The sequence below is a fragment of the Anarrhichthys ocellatus genome, unplaced genomic scaffold (assembly GCF_004355925.1).
Source record: "Anarrhichthys ocellatus isolate YVR2014 unplaced genomic scaffold, GSC_Weel_1.0 scaffold74, whole genome shotgun sequence".
Lineage (NCBI taxonomy): Eukaryota > Metazoa > Chordata > Actinopteri > Perciformes > Anarhichadidae > Anarrhichthys > Anarrhichthys ocellatus.
In genome coordinates, this window is record NW_022280104.1 from 1,517,964 (window position 1) to 1,539,065 (window position 21,102).

A 21,102-nucleotide genomic window follows, 5' to 3' on the forward strand; every position below is an offset into this window, starting at 1 on the left:
ATATATATATATATATATATTTATTTTTTATTTTTTTTAAACCTATGATTAGTTTATTTAGTAATGTAATTGAGGATCATTTTGTGTTCCTGCATTTGCAATATAGATTTTTTTGGTTTGGAATGAAGATATCTCATGATAGTTGTCGGTCATCTGGCTTTATGCCCAATCCTGATTGAGTTAACCTCTGTGCAATGTAGCAAGATCAACATGCTGGGAAACCCTGATGGTTCAAAGGTTCCTACCTCGTATGAGACGGATCTACACTACTGCAGGACATTTCTTCCTTAATTTGATAGATTATTATTTTCTGCCTTGTGTTACTATCGAGGTCCTAGCTATGCTTCCTCCAGCTCTGTTCACAAATGCTGTGCGTTGTATTCCCTATGCTCTGAATAGAGCCAGCCTAATGGATTAAATGGGTGCCCGTGTTCTGCTCTGTGAGGCAGCGTACGAACCAAACCTCCTCCCAACAAATAGCTGTACCGTTTCACCTTTTTATGTCGTGTCGCTTCATGTTTGTCATTCACACATTGCTGAACTCTGGCTCTCTATATGAACACCCATGTTTTCCAGGGCAGTGAACCGGACTGAAGTACACTATTCCTGGCCGTCCGGTTCTGTGCTGGAGCAGTAAGCCTGTCATTTGAGTGTTGACCTGGGACAGAAGGTCTGTGATTACACTTCAGGGCTTCGTGTGCCTGTGAGCATGCATATTTGTCATCATTTACATTTGTGTGTGCCTAGAAGATAAAATGTGTTTGATGAAGCTATACAAGCAAGGCTGCATGTATGACTTTCTATACCTCATTTCATCCCACACACTGCTTAAGCCATCTGACTCTGGTAACTGGTGTGTCACTCATTAGTCGTCTGGTTTCAATTGTATGGCTTTTAACTGGACCAGGCACGGCTCTACATATTGGATTTCACATCTGGCTTCAAAGAAACCTCGCGTTTGGATTTTTTTGTGGCCAGGCTGCTAGCCTGATATCAAGGACCTCTGATCGTCAACACAAAAAAGTCATTACAGTAAGAGCTTGACTTTAGGGTGAGGCTGCTATTTGTGTGTCCCAATTGCAGACCAGACTCTGCTGGTTTGCCCATCAAAAAAAACAAACTACATCTGGCTTTGGAAGCTGTGCCGGTGATAAAGACCCACATTTTCCACCAGTGTGAATGAGAAATGGTTCCACTGTGCACTTTGATTGTATGTTTGATTTATATGCAGCCCTGTACGGGACATATGGCACCCATTAGGGCAGAGCTAGGTTATGTGAGGGCAGGCCTGCAAAGCTTGGGAGGATGGTGTGTGAACAGTGAATTTGAGTTGCTGTGTTTGTGGTTAGAAGCAGCAGTCTTGGAGCCTGACTCAAGATTGTGTTTTGAAGTAGAGTTATCCATGAGTGTATTTGCATATTGGCAGACATTTAACTCCACAAACTCCCACACATTCACTGGCACTCATAGCAGACTGGATTTTTACCACAGCAGGCCTGGCTGCTTTGTATTGCATGTCTTTCATTTAGTCTAGTTTTTGTGCTTTATCGTTTACTTCAATGATATTCTTCCTTAGGATAACTTGTAAAGAGCGTTTTCAGGCAGGATATTACAAAGAAAGAAAAGACTGTTACACGTTTGACAAAAGTGAGAGCGTGGTGTTTTGAATCCTTGCAGGACATTTAAACAGTTATCAAAGACTAAAGATCAGCAAGGACCGTTCCGATAAATAGTTACCAACATTTAAAAACTATACGCCTTAAATAGGCAGATGTTTCTTAAATTTGAGTAGTGTCTTCTAAAACAACAGGGTGTATAATGGGTCAACCACCCTCTTTGCTGTTTTCTGCAAAATGCACTCTGCAAGCCACACGGTGTGCCGCTTACCTCTGGTCCAAAAGGTTTTACTGAGGTTTAAATAGAAAATAATACAGCACTCAACGTATTTTGATGTGTGAAAAGATAGTGGAATGATCTGTTATTTGCTGCTCGGAGACCTGAAAGGTGAGTCTCCTTTTGATATAATCACGGTGATTACATCACATGCTAATCACACACCCTGTTGATATCTCTGAAACAGGACATTCAATATTCAGGGTTGTGATGTAGCATTTCCTGTCAGTATGTAAAACAATAATTAGCTCACACCTCTAAAGAAGAGTGGAGTTGGCTCCTGTTAATGCCCGGTCTTTGGCTGACTTAATGGTACCTCTGGCAGAACCCTGTATTTCCTGCACAGTAAGAGTCATTTCAAAAGTAATGGGCTATTTCACTGGCAGAGGTTATTTATTGCATTGTGGTTTTATTCTATTAGAACTTTCAAAATCTGAAATAATCTCCCTACCGTCAAAATTTGGTGCATCGTTGAGTGATCGCACAGAAACTTGAAATATCAAATGTGATTTTTTTTTTTTAAATTTATTTTTTATTTTTTTTCATGGCCATTTTTTTATATTTCTTTCAGACGCCAACATCAAAATTGTTGCTGTCACTACATCTGACCTTGCAACAGTAACCCAGTCGTACACCTGTTGCATCGAGCCTTGGGGCAAGAAGTGGCTGCTCAGAATTTGAATCCAACACATTTACTCTCCATGGGGACAAATGAAAAATAGTCCGCCAAATTTAAATTTTTCCCTAAAAGAAGTGGGTTTTGGGTTTGTTTCATTAGTAATATTAGTTCATAGCCTGCAGACACGGGGTTGGACACATCATGCTGATGCTAGAGCAGTCTTGTATGTAATTATAGAAATATATATATACAGTATTGAAGGCATTTGATGTACTTTTAAAGAATGTGTAGTCTTGTATATTTTTGTACTGTAGATTATGTAGAACCAATATACAGTGTTGGCACGTCTGAGGTTTTAACTTGTTGTTTTGCTGCAGGAAAGTCTGTCTTGTATTTAGTCACCTCTACTTTCTCTAGGATGTCCGAACTGGAACACCATGAGTTAAAAGGTTTCCTGTCGGCTCATTCTTGAAATATACATGTACAAAATATATTTCTGATTCTATGACTCTACAGCCCCTGTTTGTGTCTCATTTTAGCCATGATTTTCTTCTGCATATTTTTCATCTCCTAATTTTGTGGGTTACTGTCATAACATATCTTTTGAGTATTAATTTGAAATACTTCTTTTTCAATTTCCCTTGTTTTTTCCTGAATGAATCCCCTCCCCCTGGCTCTACCTCTCTCTGCTGCCATTGCCGGTGTTTACTTTCCTGCCAAGTGTGGTTTCGGCTTCAAAGCCAGCACAAGAATGCGTTTGCCCTCCTCCCTCCTGCCCCATTTCTCCCCACCCAATGCTCCACTTCCCCTGTCCTTTCGCACCTAAATAGTGTCTAGCTGCTACACTTAATGGTGGCTTTGTGTGGGAGCAGCTGCTGTTTGCATGTCTGCCCTTTAACTAAGGAGCAAATCCAAAAAAGGAAGGAGGCTGGGAAGGATGGAAAGCACTGGAAATTGACTTTTCTGGACTATTTTCTTCTGAACCAACACTGCCATTCATTTTTAACAGCGTTTTTCTGCCGGCACCTCTGCTGTGAGCTTTATTTATCGTTAATTGGCTCATATTTGACTGGAAGGAAAGGACTGTTGGTGAGCAGGGTAGAGGGTAGGACTGATGGAAGGAGAGATGCCACTGAGGCAGTTTGACTGACTGCTTTTTTTTCTCCTGTTTTCAGATCAGGAAGCTGTGTCGGCCGCAGTTTGAGAAAGGAACATGGCTTCCCAGGGTGAGTTGATAGTTTACAGACACACACTCAAACTCTTTCACCGCCACTGTGATCATTTGTCTGCATCTCTCACACACTAATGCGCATTGACGAGCACACAATGTGTTAAACTTGCAGCATTTCAGAATGGCCTCTTCTCCCTGTGCAGATTTATGTTCTCATTAGAGCAAAGTGAATTAGTTATTGATTTCAATTTGAAACTCGGAGCACATGTAAAATCTAACTTTCTGCCTGAAGGGACTTTACTGGTAAATCTCACATCATTGAAGCATGAAACTGGAGAAATGGCAAGAGCAGCAGGTTAGAAATCCATCCGTCACAGTGGTTATAAACTGAGTTTAGTTTGAAATTATTCTAAAACTGGATTAATAATTGTGATTATGTTACTAAACTACATTGTTGTAGCCATTGTTTAGATGGTTCAAACTCCACTGTTTCTTAAAAATTGCAACGCCGACCAATCCGGTTTCTCTGCATTATATTATCCGTACACAAAATTTTAACACGGATTTCATGTAGGGGAACCAAATTGCATGTCTTGTCTTTGTTTATTTACTCTGCTGCTGCAAAGTTGGTTAGACTGATTTTTCCAAATGTTTTTCATTATGTTGATGCACAATTTCTAATTCTTTGTCTCTCTCCAGCTGATCTGATGGAGCTGGACATGGCCATGGAGCCAGACCGTAAGGCGGCCGTCAGTCACTGGCAGCAACAGTCTTACCTGGATTCAGGCATCCATTCAGGGGCCACCACAACGGCTCCCTCTCTCAGTGGGAAGGGAAACCCTGAAGAGGACGATGTCGACAACCAGGTCATGTATGAGTGGGAGCAGGGCTTCAACCAGAACTTTGCCCAGGAACAAGTACAAGGTAGGTCACAATACCTACAGTTTATTGGTCTTTGGAGGAAGCCGCTTATGGCCCGAATAGCAGTTTGAATCTGAATGTAACAAAACAACCGTTCTTCTTCCTCTACTAGATATAGATGGTCAGTATGCCATGACGCGTGCTCAGCGGGTGCGTGCAGCGATGTTCCCAGAGACTCTTGAGGAGGGCATGCAGATCCCCTCCACACAGTACGAAGCAGCAAACCCCACCAACGTTCAGAGGCTGGCAGAACCCTCGCAAATGCTCAAACATGCTGTGGTCAATCTGATCAACTACCAAGATGATGCCGAGCTGGCAACCAGAGCAATACCAGAACTCACCAAACTACTCAACGATGAGGACCAGGTAGTTGGCCATGAAAACCGTGGCTGAGTATTGGCTTTGAATTGTGTTTGTTTTGTTTTCCCGTCGGTCCTTCCCTAACATGTATGCCTGTCCCCACCAGGTTGTAGTAAACAAAGCAGCAGTGATGGTCCACCAGCTTTCAAAGAAAGAAGCTTCTCGCCACGCGATCATGCGCTCTCCTCAGATGGTGTCGGCCATTGTCCGGACCATGCAGAACACAAACGATGTGGAGACGGCTCGCTGCACCGCAGGAACACTCCACAACCTGTCCCATCACAGAGAGGGCCTGCTGGCTATTTTCAAGTCTGGAGGAATACCAGCTCTAGTTAAAATGCTTGGGTATGTGAGAGGAGGATGGAGGGATACAGGTTTTTTTCTTGGGTTTCCATATGTTTGATGTGCTGTAGCTCACCAGTACAGGAAGGCAGGAAGTCGTGTGATGGGATGTTTACACCGTTCCTGGTAAAAGAATGTGCTGTTTTGGCCAAAACCAGATTTGTTGCAATCCAGAGTTGACAACATAAGCATAACTTTGTTTCAATGATGGTAAAAAGCCTCTTTTATGTGATATCAATTGTGATAAGAGAAACATGAAAGCTTGCAACTGGCTGCTAACTCATCAAAGGCAGAGAGGAAGGACCTTTGAGGAACCTAATCTAATATATTTCTAGTTGTGGATATTTCCCCGTGGGACAGTAATCTAATGAGCGCGTGTTTGTTCTGCAGTTCACCAGTGGACTCTGTCCTGTTCTATGCCATCACCACTCTCCACAACCTCCTCCTGCACCAGGAAGGAGCCAAGATGGCTGTCCGTTTAGCTGGGGGTCTTCAGAAAATGGTGGCTCTGCTCAACAAGACCAATGTCAAGTTCTTGGCCATCACCACTGACTGTCTCCAGATACTGGCCTATGGGAACCAGGAAAGCAAGGTGAGGTGTAACCGGGGTGTGTGTGTGTGTGTGTAAATTGGTCTGTGCTTGATACGATAAGGCAAAGTTACTCTGTTACTCTGACATCAACCCCTCTAACCTGTTTGTGCCGTCTCTTCTTGTGCAGTTGATCATCTTGGCCAGCGGTGGCCCCCAGGCGTTGGTCAACATCATGAGGACTTACACCTACGAGAAGCTGTTGTGGACGACGAGCCGTGTTCTCAAAGTTCTGTCGGTCTGCTCCAGTAACAAGCCGGCCATTGTTGAAGCTGGTATGTTGAGGCTTCAATATCATTGTGCATGTACGGTGTATTCATGACTGAGGTTCTTTCTTTCAGCTTATTTAAAATGCGTTTACAACGGTAATCACTGCAGTGCAAACTGCTTAGTCAAATAACATTTAGGAACAACTTTTCACCTGCATAGATAATCAACCCTTTCTTTTCCTTATCGTTGTCCCCCTGTGCAGGAGGCATGCAGGCTCTGGGACTCCACCTGACAGACCCCAGCCAGAGACTGGTCCAGAACTGTCTCTGGACTCTCAGGAACTTATCAGATGCTGCCACCAAACAGGTGATGAGCACTGCCCCTCATTGAAATCTTATTTTGTCAGCAGAAAGAGGATAAACGCTTCTATTTTCTTGCTGCTGTTGAAATTCATCTCGGTACCACTTATTCTCATGCTCTCCATACTGCATACCAACCGGTCCTTTCATGCTAACTTCACAATTGTCTTTGTCTCCAGGAGGGGATGGAGGGTCTCCTAGGAACTCTGGTCCAGCTGCTCGGCAGTGACGACATAAATGTGGTGACCTGTGCTGCTGGCATCCTGTCTAACCTGACCTGTAACAACTACAAGAACAAGATGATGGTCTGCCAGGTGAGTACACACGTACCTGCTGTTCTCAAATACCGTCCGCTAAATATTTAGACCTGAGTTTGTGTCCTTTTCCAAATTTATAATTCAAGATAGTTAAAACTTGATATTATCCACCTAGTAACCGTGCGTCTCTGTCTCCGTTAACCTGTTTGACCACCTGTTTGTTTGTAGGTTGGAGGTATTGAGGCATTAGTTCGCACAGTGCTTCGGGCCGGAGACAGAGAAGACATCACAGAACCAGCTATTTGTGCCCTGCGTCACCTCACATCTCGACACCAGGACGCTGAGATGGCACAGAACGCAGTCAGACTGCACTACGGCCTGCCCGTGGTCGTCAAACTACTGCATCCGCCATCACACTGGCCACTTATTAAGGTACTCTCACAGACCCGCCAGCAGAGGCAGCCACATAAGCAGCTTATCACACTGTCGGTCCTTTATGCGTCTTTTCTTGTGGTGGCGTTTACTGCTGCAAGATCAGCTGGAAGTTACTGAAACCTGTAGAAGATCTGCAACTCATGATCGTTTTAGGCCCAGTCAAATATAGAAGCTGCAAAACAGTATCTTGTAGCGTATTTGTACAAAAGCATTTAAAGATAAAGAATGCCTTTTTTAAAATGTTGTAAATGCAGTTGTATACATGAAGAGAACGTTTGGCTGTGGTTCTTTGTCAGATGTGACTCATGGCTACCTACAGGTGACATTTAAATGTGTTTGTTTGTCTGCAGGCTACAGTGGGTCTGATCCGTAACCTGGCTCTGTGCCCTGCTAACCACGCTCCTCTGAGGGAGCAGGGAGCCATCCCCCGACTGGTTCAGCTGCTGGTCAGAGCGCACCAAGACGCACAGAGACGCACCAGCATGGGAGGCACGCAGCAGCAGTTTGTGGTGAGAGCTGACACACACACACACACACACCTCCACAACAAAACACTTGCACGGCATAATTAATGGCAGTATGGGACATGCAGAAATCAATGTCTCACAAACGGTTCCCAAAGAAAATGTGAACCTAGAACTGATGATTTCTTTCTTTGTGATTGCCACCATTGCCTGCTCATCATGAGTCTTAAAGGGCTCCCTACACTTTTAACCTGACTAATGAAGTGTTTGTGTCATTAGGAGGGAGTTCGTATGGAGGAGATTGTGGAGGGCTGCACAGGAGCACTTCACATCCTGGCCAGAGACGTCCACAACAGAATAGTCATCAGAGGACTCAACACCATTCCACTCTTTGTACAGGTAAAAAAAAGAAAAAATAATAATACTTGAATAGAGATCATAAATATTTAAAATGTCAGTAATTGTGTCAGATTGAGGTAGTTTACAAAAACACAAAAACTGCCATTGTGGTTCCAGGAGGCTTAGAAAAGTTCAATGAATTGTACCACCTGTTGTGTGCGTGTCCTTGCACTCCAACAATCTCTGCTTGTTGCCTCCTTTCAGATCATTTGTGAGTACTGTGAGGGCTGAGAATATATCTTTTCCTGTGTTTGTTTGTGCAGCTGCTGTATTCTCCCATTGAGAACATCCAGCGTGTAGCAGCAGGCGTCCTGTGTGAGCTGGCTCAGGATAAAGAGGCCGCTGAGGCCATCGAGGCCGAGGGAGCCACCGCACCGCTCACTGAGCTATTGCACAGCCGCAACGAAGGAGTTGGTACGTTCACCAAAAATCACGCTAATATACAGGAGGGATAATCTTAAACTATGCAGATGTTCAGGCTATGCCATTCCAGCTGAGAAATTCAGTTTTATTGTCTCCTCTGTGCTGTAGCATTGCTGTATTTGCAGTAAGTTGCTTTTTTGACTAAATCCTCCATCTTCCCTCAGCTACCTATGCTGCAGCAGTTCTGTTCCGTATGTCCGAGGACAAACCCCAAGACTACAAGAAACGCCTCTCTGTAGAACTCACCAGTTCGCTCTTCAGGACTGAACCAATGGCCTGGAACGAGGTACGAAACGATCAAAAACGGTTGTTTTCAAATTGCTTAGCTGTAGATTTGTACACTAAACAGATGCTTGTGCACCGAAATTGACTTCAAAATGTCTTTCTGTCTGTGTATTGCTCTGCAGACCGGAGACCTAGGTTTGGATATTGGAGCACAGGGAGAACCTCTGGGCTACAGGCAGGAAGGTAAGTCACCTCTTCACCTGGCTGGGAGACTGATGAGAAACACAGGATTAGGCTGTCCCTCCTGTTCTATTGGTCCTCCTCTGCCTCCCGCAAGTTGATAACACAACAAAATATTGTTTGTCATATGACCGAGCTCCATCTGCCCATCCTAATTATTGCATATGGCATGTTTGGCTGTTAAACAGGCAACATCACGCATTGGTGAAGGGAATGATGCTTTCAAGTTCAGGGTGGAGATTGATGTATTCTTGCTGTCACTCAGAATAACACAGGTGGCTCTAAGAAATGCAAAACTGGTGCTTTTAGTTCTTTGCACAGTTGGCCGTCACAGTTTTATGAGTGTCCCAGGACCTTGGGCTGTGTACTGATCAATAGGCTAAGAGCCCAGGGTTGGCTGTTTATTTTAATTTGCACTGCTCTCCATTCCTCCAGCACTAACAGTGTTGCTTGGTTCTGGTCCAGTCAAATGAAAGCAAAGACTTGATGTCGGTAGATGTAGTGGAGGAACACGCTGGCCACCGCAGATTAAACTAAACACCGTGAACTGAGCCATGAGTTAAGCTGAAGTGCTGTAGTTTGAGTTCACCGGTAGTTTAGTCTGCTGGAGGATGGAGGTGTGCCGTGTTGCTGTGCAGTGTTTCGCTTGAATCCTCGTACTACCGTGTGAAAAGCTTGGTTTGTTAACATGCTTCTAACAACCGCTCTGCTTCCCCCGCCTCTCCCCCATCCACTCCTTCCTCCCCTAGACCCAAGCTACCGTTCCTTCCATTCAGGGGGTTACGGAGGGGACTCGATGGGTATGGAGCCCATGATGGACCACGATTTGGGCGGGGTCCACCACCCTGTCCAGGACTACCCCCCTGTGGATGGGCTGCCTGACCTGGGACACGCCCAGGAACTGATAGAGGGCCTGCCACCCGGTGACTCCAACCAACTGGCCTGGTTTGATACTGACTTGTAAATACGAAGACCAACATTACACTACACTTTCTACTAGGTAAGATCATCTTCAAAGTAGCCTTGTATCAGCCGAAATGATTGAGAGGCGTTTTTTGGGGCAAGATGTAAAAATATAAGTCTGAGGGAGAGGAGAGTGGCTGTACTCACTGGCTGCTGCATGTTTAAACGGTTCCCAATTGCAAAGCTGTGTGATGTGTGTGTGTTTGATGTTACTCTGTTTGATGTGTGTGTGTGTGTGTGTGGTCTTAACCAACGTCTGTGCCCTGTCTCCTTCCCCCCCCTCCCATTTTTCCACTCTATCCATCCTTTGCAGCTGTATCATGTGATCTGGAGGAACCTGCATTGTGATTCGCCCATATGGAGGAGGCGGGTTTTCAGAAAGTGCCTGAAGAAGACTCAACAACAGCAAGCAGAGTTTCCTGTCTATGGGAACTCCATTGGGACAAACTAGATTTAAGTGCGGTTCTGTTCTGGTCTCAGCCTGATGGTGGGCTGACTTCAAATCCTAACATGACACACAGATTTTGATCTCAACTATTGATTTTTGAAAAATGCTTTTTATGTACTTTGTTTTCTTATCTTTACTTGATTTGGTTGTTTTTATTATTTTCCCCATCAAGTCTATAATGTACAAACTGATTATAGTTTTTTTTCATTATCCTGAATTATGATATTCATCTCTTGTTTTTGCAGTCCCTTGTATTTTAAGTCTCTGGTAGTGTGGAGTTTTTTTAGTTTTTTTTTTTTTAGTGGTAATGCTCCATCCAAGTAAAGAATCTGATCACATTTTAAATGGTGTCCAAACACTAAAGTTAATCAGTTGAATTGTATTCTGATGAAGTGTAACATTGTGTAGCTTTTGTATAAAAACAAACATGAATTGGAAATCATGGTCCAAATATCAAGCTATTTTCTTGCTTTAAAGGTGGACACTGATGTGTCTCTGCTGTTCCAAAGGGGGTGTAGCTGACCTAGCTGGATGGGTGTGGCTGTGGAAGGACGGGGGTGGAGGAGGGCTCTTATTGGTCTACTGTTACTAAGGGGGGAGGTAGTAGGAGCTGGTTGCTGTAGCCTGCTGTGTTCTGAAACAATAAAATGGACTGTCATTTCACCTGGACGCCTCCGCGTCTAATTTCACAAACACCTCAAATCCACAAGGATATAAAGCTACAGTGAGACGACACTTCTCTTAAACTAGACCAATTCCCTGCTTTAATTATGCAGCATTGGGACATCGGTGGGTCTATACTGAACAGTTTTCAGACATCAAAGGTAAGGATGAGATGAAACCGCTGTGACCCTCTGTTCAAGGCAACAAATGACAGCTAGGTAGTGAGGTGTGCAAAACGTGTGCGCCAGCTGTAAGAATGAGTCCACATCCACCTGCAGAGGCCATGAAACAGGGTGCCAGGTCCCGTCAGTCTTCCTCATAAGAGTCTCAAATAGCAGTTAGTATAACTGGATATTACACAACACACAGCAGTCTTTGCTGCAGTGAGATTAGTAAGATTTGCATATAAAAATAGTATTTTTTCAGAGGACATGGTGTTGCATGAAAGAGACTAGACATTATACACCCTTTTGATTATTCTGTGACTGTCCAATGTATGCAGGTAAACCAAGCGTAACATCAGGCCCCTCTGTGTAGATAATTACCCCGGTCTTAAACTGCACGGTACTGGTCCCTGCTGCCATCGTGCAGAACATCTTAAATTGTGTGGCATAATTCCTAAAAAGAGACGTTTCAGTGCGTGATGGCATAAAGAGAAACTGGCTATAGTTGAGCAGTGTGTCGCTCACAGCCACATTCAAGTACACAGTCTCTTTATGTGATGTCATGACGTGACGATGCCGACTGGAAGTATAGACAAACCCGGAGGACAGTGGTTTGACGCCTGTGACGGTCTGAATTTACTTTCTCGCTGTAATCCAGTGCAGTTTAATGGATGCTTTGATTTAGTTCTCAGCAATATCTGTTACCGTCAGTGCATCCCTCCACATGACTCATCAAATGTGCAAATTGGATCGGATGCCACACAATCTAATTCACTCAGGTCTCTCAGATTTAGGAGCTGGTCTCAGAAGCTGTTGGATTTTAACAATCACGAACTACAATAACAGTATTACGTTTACATCCAGTCCAATTATAAGAAAGATCAAGCAAGAGACAAAATGGTTGCTAACATTTTATTCCAAAACTGATTACATCACATCTTTAGCTGATTATGAAAAAAGTGACTTCCAGTCATGAGTATCTTTAAAGTTCTAAGATGATGAAATGTTGGATGGCTCTGGTCTGCTTCTGGTTTAATGATTCACATGGTTTGGTCTCCAGAGATCTCCTGAAGGATTTCAGCAGCAAGTGGAATCACATCGACTGAACACCTGAGAGAGAAAAACATGTTATTTACCTGGAGACAACAATGAAAACATAATATACCATGGCTTTTTAATTACTTATTTTGACATACTATGACTATTTCATGACTTGTTTCGACATGCTATACTAACTTTTTTCAACATGTTATACGACTATTTTCTGACTTATTTCAACATACTATACGACTTTTCCATGACTACTGTGACTATTGTGACGTACTATACATTACTTTTTTGACATACCATACCATGATTATATTGTGACTTTTGTGGCATACCGTATTAATATTTTTTTGACATACTATGACTTTTTAATGGCATTTTTATGACATACCACCAAACCATACACAATATACCAGCGAAGAGGTAGCTGTTGTCATGAATTAAAAAGATATTTTTCCTGAAGTCAATGAATCTACCAAAGACTTCTTCTGTCAGCTACTTAGATAAGCCTTGTGGCTTAATGAATGTGCCCCGTGAATGACAATGATACTGGGAAGCAGGCCTCAGGTTGGGGAATGATTTGGGGTGATGTGGAGGGCAAACTGCTGAAGACACTTTGTTTGGGGAACCTTGCTTTGGAGATGATTATATATATATATATATATATATAAAAAAAAGATCTTTCTAAGTATGGCAGCTGAGGGTGTTCATGTCACATACTACTGAGTGGACTGAATGAATAAAGGTAACAGAGATTCCTATGCTCGTGTTTCTTTTGTCAATGGCCTTGTTGAGTTGACTTTGGCTTTACTCTCAACATTTAATTTTATTCTACAACTTGTATTCTGTTATTTAATGAGTTCCTATGTATGTTGATGTTTATGTTGCCATGGAATAGTTTCTATGAAGGCATTGAATAAAAAATGTTGCACATTCAACACAGTATCACAATGTACAGTGTACTACTTTGTCTATAAATCTGTGAATATAAAAATAAAAAGTAATGCTCAACTGTAACCAAAATAGAACGATATTGTACACAAACTTAACGTTATAATATTGTGGCTTGGTCTGTAATCTAACCCTCCTCTCTCCCTCTCTCATCTCCCCTGCACTCCTCCCCTCTTCTCTTCCTTCCAGGTGCCTTTGAGGTCAACCTGACAGCCAAGCCAGCAGAAGCCACAATTAACCTAATTAACAGCACTCCCAGAGGCCTCGGAAATCCTTAAAAGTTGTGAGTGCAGAAAACATAAATTTGATCCATAAAATTTACAAAATGTAGAGTTTAGAGTTACTCATTAAGTCCCTGTACTTTCACAGTCCTACATGGACACTAAGCAGCTGCTTGGAGGACAGCGAAAAAATGAAATAATTGGTTTTAGATTACGGTGAATGGATATTACAGAACCGAATTAGCTTCACACTCTGCTTACACCAACACTTGGAGCCCCGGATGGAGCCAAAGAAGTACAAGCTAAACTTAACGGACGCGGAGGTTCCTCACTCTGTTTTCTTCATCTTAATCGGTTCTTCACAAAAATACAGTCGGCTCCTTCATTCCGATTGGATTCATGTCCATCTCTTTACAACATGGTCCTCAATGATTGGACAGCCCTCCAAAGACAATTGGCTCTTAATGGTCACTGAGTGAAAACATAAAATCACCCACCCCTTCCTTACATGTTTGTCTATGTTAAAATGAAGAGAAATAAAAGCCTGACCATTATGACATCAGTGTTTCCAAATAAAGACGTGATCCTGATATTGTGATATTTAATCCTTTGTTTCCAGTGTGTTTGCAGATGTTAGCGGGCAGCACAGCTGACGGCTTCATGTTTGGCTGAAGTCATCAATAAACTTGAGACCAGGTTTCTTCAGCATGGAGAACTATGAGCGATGCTTCTCCCTCTGCACTCGCTCACGCTTGAGATGTTGAAAAGGCATTCCTCAGGTTGCCATGGTAAAGGCTGAATAACATCATTTGGGTTGGGATCTCAGCCCAGACCTTCACTCTCCTTCCCACTCTTCCTCCGTCTCCTCTCTCTGCCCCAACCATCCTCTCATTTACCCCCTCCCCCTTCTCTCTCCTCATAACTTCTTTCATCTCCTGCCCTTTCTCCTAAAACCTCTGCTCCCCTACTTCTATAACTAAACCAGTGGGAGTGTGCCAGTCTCAGCCACTTCAAAGGCTGGAGCTGATCTCCCCTTTCATCTGCCAGAGAGGAGAGAGAGAGAGAGAGAGGAGGCGAGGGGAGAGGAGTAGAGAAGTGGGAGAGCGAAGGTGCAAGAGAGAGAGAGAGAGAGAGAGAAAGAAAGAAAGAAAATAGAGGGGGAGAGAGGAGGAAAAATGGGTATAGAGGGTGACAAAAAGGGAAGAAAAGGGGTGACCAAGGAGAAGAGAGGGGGAGAGGCAGTGGAGAGCAGGAGATGCCTCTATAGCACGACAACAATACACCTTTATTATGGATCTGACAAGGCCTGTGTGTGATTGAGAGACAGAGAGTTTGTATATAGAAGGGAGTGAAAGCGACTATTTGTGTGTATTCATTGTGTGTTTGTGAGGGTGTATGCACAAAGAGTGTGTGCATGTGTTTGTGTGTGACAAGTCTGATACATCAAGACATCAAAGGAAGCACAGTCGCTACAGCGACGACACCCTTGGCTCGAAGGGTGAACACACGTTCGGCCCTCATACTGATAAAAGGAGCCAGATGCAAAGACACATCAGAACACATGAGAGCAGACAGAACCAGCATCTGCTGGTATCAGCTATGAGAAGGTTATATTTGTTTTCAGGATTATGTGAAATATTTTACGTGTTAATCTACAGCTGATAAATAGGTAGTTCTGTTTCTAGCACAGACGCTCTACATTTGTAAATCCGTGCCACAACAAAGCTCATTTTTAGATTTGGTTTAATTCAATGTTTTGCAGAGAGTGGAATGTGATGGATGATTTATTACAGCCGCCTGCTTTGTAGTGCATTGCTCATCAATTAAAATGAAAGTCACAGATTGTTCATAAATACACCGTAATCTCATAAAATGAGGGAGTAAAATATCTTTCAGCTATAAAATTAATTTACCTCTTGAATTCAAAACATGTAGAAATTATATTTTTAATGGCATAATATACGGTGACTTTTTATGACATTTTGTATGACATACTATATTTAAATTAGTATGTCATACTAATTTTTCTTATATTCTTATAATACTTTTTCTTATATTCTTATAATATGCTATACTACGACTTCATGATATTTTTATGACATACTTTTCTAGTTTTTTAAAGTACTTTTCACAGCATACTATTCTAAGACCTTTAATGACATTTTAGACGCTACAGCATGAAGCATGTCGAGTTGGTAAATCTTGAATACATTTGTGCTCTGGGACCTGCAGTATTTCCTGGTTTTTCCTTTAATGTCGCGGTTGCTTTTGCACTTTTCCTAAAGTGCCCCACGAGTAGCCTTCCAGCAACCACCATGCAGCAAACAGGATCTTTTTAAGTGCCTGCGGTAATGCAAAGCAGGAGTGTGTCCAGCACAGCGCACGCTTATGAGTCTAGAAGGCCTCTTCCTTTAGCATCTCAACGCTCTGCGTGGTTGCACAAGTGTTTTCTCAGAAGGAATAGAGAAAGCACTCCCACTTCGTAAAGTCTCTCTGTAATATGTGCTGCTGTGTGACTCTCTTTTATTGATTTACTACCCAATACAAAGTTCTCCATATTCCATTCACCGTTAATTCAATGAGCTGTCCCCGTCATGTTCGCCTCCATCTACTACCTGGTGCTAATGTCTGTTGTTAAGCTGAGCGCCAAGCACTTTTGGATGAGGCTACACATGTTCTCCAGTAAGTCAGTGTATCTTACCGTCAGTGCAAGAGACGTACACTCTGAGTGTAGCCTGGTTCCAGCGCTTTCATTAACTCTTTGAATCCTATCCCTTCCACAATGTTGCTTGGCCTCATGTCTTGAGCAAAAAAGGACACTACAGCATCAGTTATGACTTACTTTCTGTTTTCCTTCATGGATTTTTGGAATATTTTTGAAAGGCTGATGCTACACTGAATTGCTGGCTGTAATCTATGTGAAGAAGGTGAAGTAGTGGGTATAGTTGGAAAAGTCAGAATGGGTTTAATTTGTATGATTGTCATTCAAAAGTTGAATATTACGTTTATTTGTATCACCTGTTAAGATATAGTTACCTTCTAGGGCTTTTGTTTTGAAAAATTAGATCCATCCCTAGTTTCCTGTTAGAGTGAAAGTTTGGGGCTTTTAGTTGATCAAACAATACTCACCCTGAGCTTCCTGAAAAGAGGCAAGTCCATTTACTCAACAAGACTTTTATTTTGAAGTGGTGGGGGTCGGTGGGGATGAGAGCGACAAAATCAAACGTTCTGGTGCCGTTAGGGAGGTTACCCCACAAGAACAGTGTATGCTAGGCCTCAATTTTAGCCTCCTGTTAAAATAGTCACTCTATGGCGCTTTATTTATTTTGAAGGATTTGGGGTGGGTGGGAGAAAGAGGGACTGTCTGATGTCCATATCGAAGGTATTGCATAGGGAGGTTATTTTAGGGTCTGCTTCATTCTGAGCCTGCCTTTAACATACAGTGACTTTATCAGGCTTTTATTGTGAAGGGGTTTTGGGGTGCGTGAGGAGAGCAGGGGATTTCAGGGTAGGCCTCATTTGTCTGAGAATTGGAGCGTCTTAGAAAACTGCTAAAGTTTGCTTTTGTCTGGAAATGTTTGGTGGCAGTTGATATAAGTGATCATGCAGCTGTTGGTAGGACATTCCCTCAATCACCAGCTCCTACGGCTCCAGGTTAAAGAATTATTTTGAGAAGATTTTAAAGCTCCTCCACTCTACTCTAGATCTGAACATTCCATCCAAAACACATACAAAACAGCGAGAAGGGCATGAGGTTTAATGGGAGTTCCTACGTGAATGTATAAATGAGTGGATAGCAGTTGAAAAAGCATGAATTAGTGTAAGATTTGAACATTGCTCTATTAATTTGGATGGGGAAAATTTTGCAGAAAATGTTGTGTGCCATTTCTTTTTTCATGTCCTAACTGAGCTGAATGTTTTGATGTTTGAAGGAAGTTTCTACATTGAAGAATGTTGATGGACTAAGATGACGAAAAATGTACGGAATAATACAAATAAAGTATTTTTGGTAAAACAACATATTTCAGCATTCACACCAATTAGCCATCATTGCTATTCAACATTTAGCAATAAGCCAAAACTTAGAGTTTTCAGGTGATTTTCCAAACTCGTTGATTTGTGATATTCTAATTTTCTTTGGAATCGCTGGCACTTGTTTTTTTGGAAGTCATCTTTGAACATTTTTTAAATGATTCCACACCCGTGACTCTTTCAACATCTTGTTGTCGAGTTGCTAGCCCTTTGACAAAGTCAAAGTGCTGTTAAGTTATGTTGGATGAGAGCTCAGGCGAGGTGCCGAGATGCAGTAATGTGCTAGAAAGCTGACATCATCTTCTGTCTGTCTGTGTCCAACAGAACTTACACACACAGACCTCTACACACAACAAACAGCACTATCAGCCTGAGAATAACTAATAATAATTCATGTTGAATAATTAATAGTGTTGGATTACTGTGACATTAAACATCTACATTGAAGCAGTGTTCCTTGTACATTTCTTGTGGTTGAGATTGTATTGATATTGTTCTCAGTTTCCATCATCTTTACCAGAAGAAGAAGTTTTGTTTTAAATATATGGACACATTTAATCTCTCAGCTCTTTGTGAGTCATTAAGCTGACACTGTCCTGCCAGAAGCTTGCATCCTTTCAAATAACTAGGAAAAGGTCAGTTTTGACATGTGTAATCCAGACATGTTCAGACATGCATAAAAATAACAAGATGAAGGAAAGAGCTGGAGGACACGCATCTAAATCCACAAGGATGTCTTATTGGTATCCCTTGATGTACACATACTACTGAAATTAGCGCTTTATATGAACAAATCCAATAAATCTAGTTTTGCCACAATTATGTCAATTGTATATTTATCCCAATTGTCTGTTATATCAGAATAGAATGATGGAAGGAATGTTTTTACATTGATAAGCTATATGACAGACACAAGCGCATGTAAACAGCAGAAACACGCACCTGTTTGACGTAGTTATGTCCTGCAGCAGACTAATGAGCTCTGCTCCTTCAGCACATTCTAACCAATCAGATCGCTCTGTAGTCTGCACCTGGAGGAAGAGGGAGATGGGAAGAACAAAGTGAGTGAGAAAGACTAATGGCTGATATATATACACTGCTGCGGCTGTGTGCCCTGACAGAACAATCAGGGGAGGAAGACAAGAAGCTTTAACCATTGTTGCACCAATAATAACAAACCATTGATGATACATTTGCACATTAAAATGTAATTTTCACATTCTTTGTAATCTTTTTCACAGCACCAAAATCATCAAAATCATTGAAACCTACATAATAAGAACCACTGGTCTGTGTCAAAATCATTTTTTGTAAGTAATCACGACCAACTACTGAGTGACATCACAATCATTTGTCAATGTCATTTTAAACTGATCTGATTCAATTCGTCCAAAATCAGTTGAATTCGCACATATGTTCACACGTGCGCACACACACACACGTTGGTAAACATATATTTGTACTTGTTTTTTTCCACTCCTTACTGCTCCTTGCTCCATGACTTTATTGAATGATTTTAAACCACTCTGGATTAGCTTATTCAGCTAAAGAGTATTCCTCTCTTTTCTCACCAGATTTCCTCACTGGATCACGTGTGTCTTCTCTTTGTCATCCCTGTGTTTTTATTGCTGTCCCAACACGTCTCCCCACACCTGGATGACTCGGCGCCAGTCAACTAGGAACACCTGGTTCAGTCTGCTGTGTGGATGCATGTCTCACTTCAAAAAGTGGAATTTACAGTGGTCCGAGTGTAAGCCAAGTTAAGTTTTGAATTAGGATCTGATGTAATAATATGTTGACAGTTTGTTGTGGAACAAAATAAAATATTCCAATAAATAGTAAAAAACGTGTGCCTATGTCTCTTTAAGTATTGTTCAAAGTGTTTTTGTTGTGAATATTTGTGACTGTGTGTGTGTGTGTGTTTGGTGAACGAGTTCTCTCTGATCTCCAGTGACATCATCACCTCTGTCTCTGGCGACACAGCATGGGTGTTGCTAGGCAACGGGGTTAGGAGGAGACAAAGAGGCTCCCCTGACTCGCTTACTTTTCTCACAAACACACACGCTTCGCTTTCCCAATCGGGGTGTGGGGACATTTATGTGTGGCAGCCAGCCAGCCAGCCACTAAACACAGACACACACACACACACACACAGCTACTGATCATCCTTTCTCCATTCCTGCTCTCCACCACATCATGCCCTCTCCTCCCCCTCATCCTCCTCTCTCCCCATCTCTCCCTGACCAACACCCTGAATCTAGGAGACTGAACTCAAAGTCAGATGAGAAGGACATAGACAGAAAGACAAGACACAGAGAGACAGTAGACTGCAGACAGACAGACCGCCAAGAGAAAAAAAAGGGTCTGGAGCAAAATGATTGACTTGTGCAAACACAATCTTGCTAAATTAAAGGCTGAAAGCCTATCAGTGTGTTCCAGTCCCTATTTTACCCGTAGAAGCTGTCCTCGTAATGTGAGACGGATGATTCAGCTGCATTCTGCTGGAAGATGCGTGTGTGTGTGTGATTAAGACAGAGACAGCTACAGACAGAGAGTGTGACCATTGAGAAAGGATTGTTTTATCATTTGGCTCTGCCCACTTTTGGCCGACTGAAGGATTGATTGATGGATCAACATATTCTATGTTTACGGTCCTAACATGTAAAAGGTTTGAATAATTGGACATAATATGCTCTGACATTTTCTGTAAATTGTGCATAAATTTGAACTCGGCGTTGAGATATTTCGGCCTCCAGAGATGAGAGGAAGAAGCTTCTACACACGAGTGGGTTTAATAAGCAGTGGAAGGAGAAACACAGGACAACGTCGACAACAGCACCCCGTCTGGCCTGAAGGATCTGGGTTTGTCATGTAGTAAGTAAACACAACACTACACCCTAAAAACATTATTTCTGCACGACACGTTAATGCCAGTATAATAGTGTGTGAAAGGGGCTTGAGAATCACATGCATTGTGCACAAACATTAAGGGATCAATCCCTGAACACAATACATTCTGTATTGTCAGAGGTAGACTACTAAGGTTAAAAAATCAAGAATCTTTAAAATAAATAATAAATGCTTATTTCTCTGACAACTTCATTTAATTAGCATTCCCCTTTAAGTCTTTCCAAGTTGTGTGAGGTGAAAAAAAAGACAAGTTGAAATTTTCACAAATTCATCCCCCCTCCTCTCCTCCTTTGCAGTTTCCAAGCTATTAGCAGGATCTTTGATTGAGATTGGCAGAGCCCTGGAATCAATGAAAGATAATTTAAAAAGCCTTTGTTGAAGGGAAGGCACTGTGTGTCTGACGGTATATCTATGAAAAGGTGTGTGTTGTGGATATTGAATGTCTTTGGCATTTGAAAAACTCAACATAGAAAACAGTTTTGAAATGTTGATTTGAGTTTTTCTTTAAAACTTTAGCAACTGGACTCCAAAGGGGAAAAAGTAAAAGTTGGGGGAAGAGTATTGCAACGCTACTCTGAGGTAACTTAACCATTTCAATCTTTTAAATGAACTAATGTGCAATGAGTCGAATGACTAAATGTGCAGAATGGTAGATTGGCATTTTTCTGTGCAAATAAATGAGTTCTACCGCTAACACCGAGCTGCTCAGTGACTCATCCACTAGCTACGAGGAAGTGGCTTTATGACGAGGAGTTTTTACAAGAGGACAAAGAGAGAGAGAGGTTAGTCTGTGGGC

At 42.2% G+C, this 21,102-nt stretch overlaps 2 protein-coding genes across 3 annotated transcripts in view; one reads left to right on the forward strand and one right to left on the reverse strand.

Moving 5' to 3' along the window:
• The window catches only part of ctnnb1 (catenin (cadherin-associated protein), beta 1), a 13,918-nt gene extending 2,937 nt beyond the window's left edge, over positions 1–10,981 (forward strand). Inside the window, exons 2-17 of one of the 2 annotated variants that reach the window (XM_031873805.1) lie at positions 3,688–3,738; positions 4,383–4,607; positions 4,717–4,970; positions 5,071–5,309; positions 5,697–5,898; positions 6,026–6,170; positions 6,368–6,471; positions 6,644–6,778; positions 6,950–7,153; positions 7,507–7,665; positions 7,900–8,019; positions 8,283–8,433; positions 8,607–8,728; positions 8,850–8,910; positions 9,657–9,907; positions 10,184–10,981. In XM_031873805.1, the coding sequence (XP_031729665.1) occupies positions 3,726–3,738; positions 4,383–4,607; positions 4,717–4,970; positions 5,071–5,309; positions 5,697–5,898; positions 6,026–6,170; positions 6,368–6,471; positions 6,644–6,778; positions 6,950–7,153; positions 7,507–7,665; positions 7,900–8,019; positions 8,283–8,433; positions 8,607–8,728; positions 8,850–8,910; positions 9,657–9,871 (2,349 nt within the window). In that variant the 5' untranslated portion in view covers positions 3,688–3,725 and the 3' untranslated portion in view covers positions 9,872–9,907; positions 10,184–10,981. The remainder of the gene's footprint in view (positions 1–3,687; positions 3,739–4,382; positions 4,608–4,716; positions 4,971–5,070; positions 5,310–5,696; positions 5,899–6,025; positions 6,171–6,367; positions 6,472–6,643; positions 6,779–6,949; positions 7,154–7,506; positions 7,666–7,899; positions 8,020–8,282; positions 8,434–8,606; positions 8,729–8,849; positions 8,911–9,656; positions 9,908–10,183) is intronic. The other variant, XM_031873806.1, reaches the window with a different exon arrangement.
• A 1,068-nt stretch (positions 10,982–12,049) lies between these two features.
• The window catches only part of ulk4 (unc-51 like kinase 4), a 66,039-nt gene continuing 56,986 nt past the window's right edge, over positions 12,050–21,102 (reverse strand). The window contains 2 exon segments of the mRNA XM_031873804.1: positions 12,050–12,255; positions 18,339–18,427. Of these exon segments, the coding sequence (XP_031729664.1) occupies positions 12,186–12,255; positions 18,339–18,427 (159 nt within the window). The 3' untranslated portion in view covers positions 12,050–12,185.